This window comes from Lactuca saligna, chromosome 3 (assembly GCF_052625555.1).
Source record: "Lactuca saligna cultivar CGN05327 chromosome 3, ASM5262555v1, whole genome shotgun sequence".
NCBI lineage: Eukaryota > Viridiplantae > Streptophyta > Magnoliopsida > Asterales > Asteraceae > Lactuca > Lactuca saligna.
This window is the reverse complement of record NC_136419.1, coordinates 6,541,183-6,545,481: the sequence shown is the minus strand read 5'-3', so window position 1 is coordinate 6,545,481 and position 4,299 is coordinate 6,541,183. Positions and strand designations below refer to the sequence as shown.

Sequence of the window (4,299 nt, the reverse complement as noted above, 5' to 3'; positions counted from 1 at the left end):
AAAACAACATTGAAACTTTATATATATATATATATATATATATATATATATATATATATATATATATATATATATATATATATATATAGGGAAAAGTGAATATACCCTTAAGGGTATATAAGCTTAGGTACCCAAACTCACTATACTACATCGTTTTGTATCATATATAGATATTGTAATTGTTCAATGTTCTTATAATTCAACTTCTAAATTGAATTACTTCAAAGATTTTTATAAATTTTATATTTATCTTACTCTTACATAATTGTCATTTTCAACAATAATATATATAGCCTAGTAAGTGTTTACCAAAAAGATGTGATGTAAGAAAAAGATAATAGTGAAAATTTAAAATATTGAATATAAATCAAGTTAAGGATTGAAGTTTAACAATATTATAATGAATATATCAAATAAAACGGCGTATTATTATGAGTTTGGGTACCTAAGCTTATATACCCTTAAGGGTATATTCACTTTTCCCTATATATATATATATATATATATATATATATATATATATATATATATATATATATATATATATATATATATATATATATATATATATATATATATATATATATATATAATCATTAATCATAGATTTACAAATGGTTATTTTTACCAAAGTTAGATGTTTTATCTGAAATTATATAATCGAGAATCTAAATAATTATGTAAAATGGTCTGAAAATATGAACAACCTTCTTTATGTATAGATTAATGATAAAATTATAGTATTGTATAATGAAATATAAAATTTGAAATTCTAAAATAACAAAGTTAGTGAATCATGAAAATAATATTGTTTTATTTAAAATTAGAAAATAAGGTAGTGTAAGAAACATACGTACACAGCTACTTAGAAAATCAAAATCGTCAATAGAAAATGTGAAGTTATAGAACAGAGCACATAAAAATGAGAGAGAAACTTGTTTTCTTAACGAACTTAACCCTCAAACCCCTACATCATAGTATTATGTTACCAGACAGATTAAGGTTCAAAGTAAAAGAACTTGCCTTGTAAGTTAGAGATTCTGCCACATTGTGAACATGTCATTGAGACCAATCAGTGACGACAACAATCAAATTCGTAGATTCTATTACACCAGCAACCCTACTAATCACCATCGCTAGAATTAAAAAATTTCATAAAGGGAAAAAGAAAATGGGACGAGGTTTATCATTTATGGGAATCTGGGGTGTTGTTTTTTCAAGATGATTGTGATACCAAAGAAATCTAGGTTAGAACTTTTAATGAGTCAGATCGCTGAAATCATTTACTTAGTAAGTTGTTAAGCAAATCAAGGAGTTATAAACAGAAACAAGAGAAAATCAAAGAGGTATAAATGGAAGAGTAGCGGAGCGTGGTTCAAAATGACGATTATAAGGCATATCGAATTGAAACAAGAAGGAAAGTGGTGATCATATGAGGAGGCATTAAGGAGATGCCACTATCAGCAAAAATGCAATCTTTTATTAGATAGATAGATAGATTAAAAATATAATAATAATAGTAAAATTCAAAATTTATTTGAGCATTTAATCTAAGTCAGCCTCCTGATAGATATTCCATATCAAGAAACATTAAACGTACATCGAAATTGATTGCATTACAATTTTTCACAGTAATAGAACTAGTGTTAAATATTTATGTACTTCTATTTGTACAGAAATTTATTTAGCAACTATGACTATACGATTGAAATTAATATAGTTGGTTGAAAAAGGTATTTCGTCTTAGAGCATTTACAATGGTGATTTTAATAGAAAAGTTAAATGAGATATATATCATTTAATGAATTAAACACTATCATAGTAAGATGTCACTTTAGCATATAATGAATTTAGAGTTTAAAAACCATTGAAATTTTCAATTGGAAAAAAAAAGTTTTTAATTCTTAAATATATACTATAAATTAGTTTTTGTAATTATCTATTGAACTTTATAACGTTCAATGCATTATAGAAAAAAATTGATAAAATTGCATGTAATGGAAATAAAAATGATATATCAATCCATTAAACTCTATACAATTCAATATATTATTATGGATACCCTTACTCTAGATAAGATATATAATTGTTGCAACTATAAGTAACTTTTATTGGTAGTTTCTTAATAATATGGATTTTCAATATATTCAAACAGATCATATAATCATATATTATTGTTACAAAGCCACAAAAGCAAAGATATATGCATATTATAATAATAATAATTATTATTATTAGTATTACATTGCCCGATTTATAGATTAGAACGGGGTTATTTCCATCTGCTGGAAGTAAACACCGGAAGGGCCATCGTCCGGCAACAAAGCAGCCATTACAGGAGCTCTAGCACCCTCTTCTACTTTGATGAATCCTGTATGAACTGTCATATCTGTTTCAACATAACCAGGATGCACACAATTTATAATAAAATTAGGATATTTTTTTGCCAAAAGCCGTGTGTAAGCATTAAGCATCGCTTTCGAGACTTTATAAGCAGAAACCGTTAACGGCCACCCATTCTCCTGCAACTTAGAGGCCTTAAAGTCCCTCAAAAACCATTGGATAATCTCTTCAATCCTCTCTTCGGTTACATTTTTCATATCTCGTAGTTCTTCTTTCAACTTCTCATTGTGAAGATACTGAAAAACAGGAAGATTAAAGTTACTTTTTTTTTTTTTTTTTTTTTTTTTTGACGTGGTTACGGATTACTTACACTTAGCTCTCCGTAAGTGGAGGTAACATTGACGATTCTTGGTGAATTGGAAAGCTGGAGAAGTGGAATAAGTGCTTCCGTTACACTTTTAGTTGCAAAGTAATTTGTTTGCAAACACTCTTCACCTAATTCGTATGGTTCCTCAATGACTTCCGCAAGAAGATGAACATTCTCATCGACCACTTGCACCTAATCAAAGAAGACAGGGTATCATGCGTAATTATATATTGTTCATGATGTTTCTTAATTTGTAGATTAAATTATCTACAAAAATTTTCATTTAAGAAGTTAATACATGTATCTTAAAAAGATTTGATTAATGATCTAATCGTTTTCTCTAATGAGCCGACTACCATTTATGAAAGACTTGCATGCATAGAAAATCACTTACAAATCCAGCACCGGCTTTGAATTCTTTTTCATGCATAATAATTCCAATTAGTGCTGCATTATTGATCTGCACATGAATTTTAGATTTCCTTGAACTGCGAAAAACGATAATTGAAGCAAAATCACACTGAAATTGTACTATTTTACCTTGAAAGGGAGTTTGAATTGTAAATTTCATTTTGCAGCATTTAACTTTATACATGGTGAGACAACAAGAAAGCAAGTTAAAGTACAGGGCTATGATCTTTTCCTTACCAAGATATCAAGTTTTTTGAAATTGGTTTCAATGAATTTAGCTAAACGTGCGATGCTTTGTGGATCATTGATATCAAGTTGATGGAAGAGGATACTTGGAAGGCCAGAATCATGGAGTTTCTTGACAGCTTCTATCCCTCGACTCTCGTTCCTAGCTGTTAATATAACTTCAATTCCATTTGAAGCAAGTTGACGACATATTTCAAATCCAATCCCTTTGTTTCCTCCCGTAACAACTGCACATCTGAAATTTAAAACATATAAAAACTAAATTAATTTTGTATTGAGATTTTAGGGTTGTAATTACGGTAACAAGATACAATTTGATGAAGTTGAGATATACCTTTTCTTTTCCATTGGCTCATATGTATTGGGTTAGAGATAAGAAAAAGAAAGCAACCTCTTTTATAATGCATCAAATAGCAATAAACGATTTTTCCTTAAATATATTTTTAGTATTATTTGACTTAAATATATTTCTTTTTTAGCCAAAACACATAAAACAGATGAGACCCGGCCCTTTCGGTTTAATTTTTCATCACGTCTTTTCAATGTCTGTAGTAATTGATTGCATTTAAGCAACTGAACTCACCGGCCGGCCTCTATAAATTCGTATGCATACAGACTTCATGTGTTATATATGTCAAGGCCAAACTCTAAATAAAAATATAAAGTCAAGTTATTATTTTTTAAACCCTTATTATCATAATTAAATTTTATTTTGTTTAACTTTTTAGACCTTTTATGACATGGGTCTGTGCAGCACACACCTCACACTTCCTTGATAACAAGGACAAAGCATACCTCACGCTTCACTAAAAAAAAAAAAAACAGTTTTATAAAAGAAAAAAAAATTATTTAAGCATTATATAGAATTTTATTTTTAATAAGGTTCTTTCAAATTTTATGAAGGGAAAATTAAAACGCTTACGCTTTTATAT

At 28.2% G+C, this 4,299-nt stretch overlaps 1 protein-coding gene across 1 annotated transcript; it reads right to left on the bottom strand.

Moving 5' to 3' along the window:
- Positions 1-2,118: 2,118 nt before the first annotated feature.
- On the bottom strand, positions 2,119-3,841 carry LOC145034332 ((+)-neomenthol dehydrogenase-like). The gene is made up of 5 exons (XM_078982719.1): positions 3,702-3,841; positions 3,359-3,602; positions 3,105-3,170; positions 2,714-2,902; positions 2,119-2,639 (listed from the first exon to the last, which is right to left on the bottom strand). Exons 1-5 carry the CDS (start codon positions 3,713-3,715, stop codon positions 2,262-2,264), a joined length of 891 nt encoding a protein of 296 aa, XP_078838845.1. The 5' UTR covers positions 3,716-3,841; the 3' UTR covers positions 2,119-2,261.
- Positions 3,842-4,299: the final 458 nt, after the last annotated feature.

What these genes read in the sequence shown, in the direction of transcription:
- LOC145034332 (XM_078982719.1), bottom strand. An exon ending in TCAAAGCCGGTGCTGGATTT is followed by an intron (nt 2,903 to 3,104) that starts GTAAGTGATTTT and finishes TTCTTTGATTAG; the next exon opens with GTGCAAGTGGTCGATGAGAA. An exon ending in CCACTTACGGAGAGCTAAGT is followed by an intron (nt 2,640 to 2,713) that starts GTAAGTAATCCG and finishes CCTGTTTTTCAG; the next exon opens with TATCTTCACAATGAGAAGTT.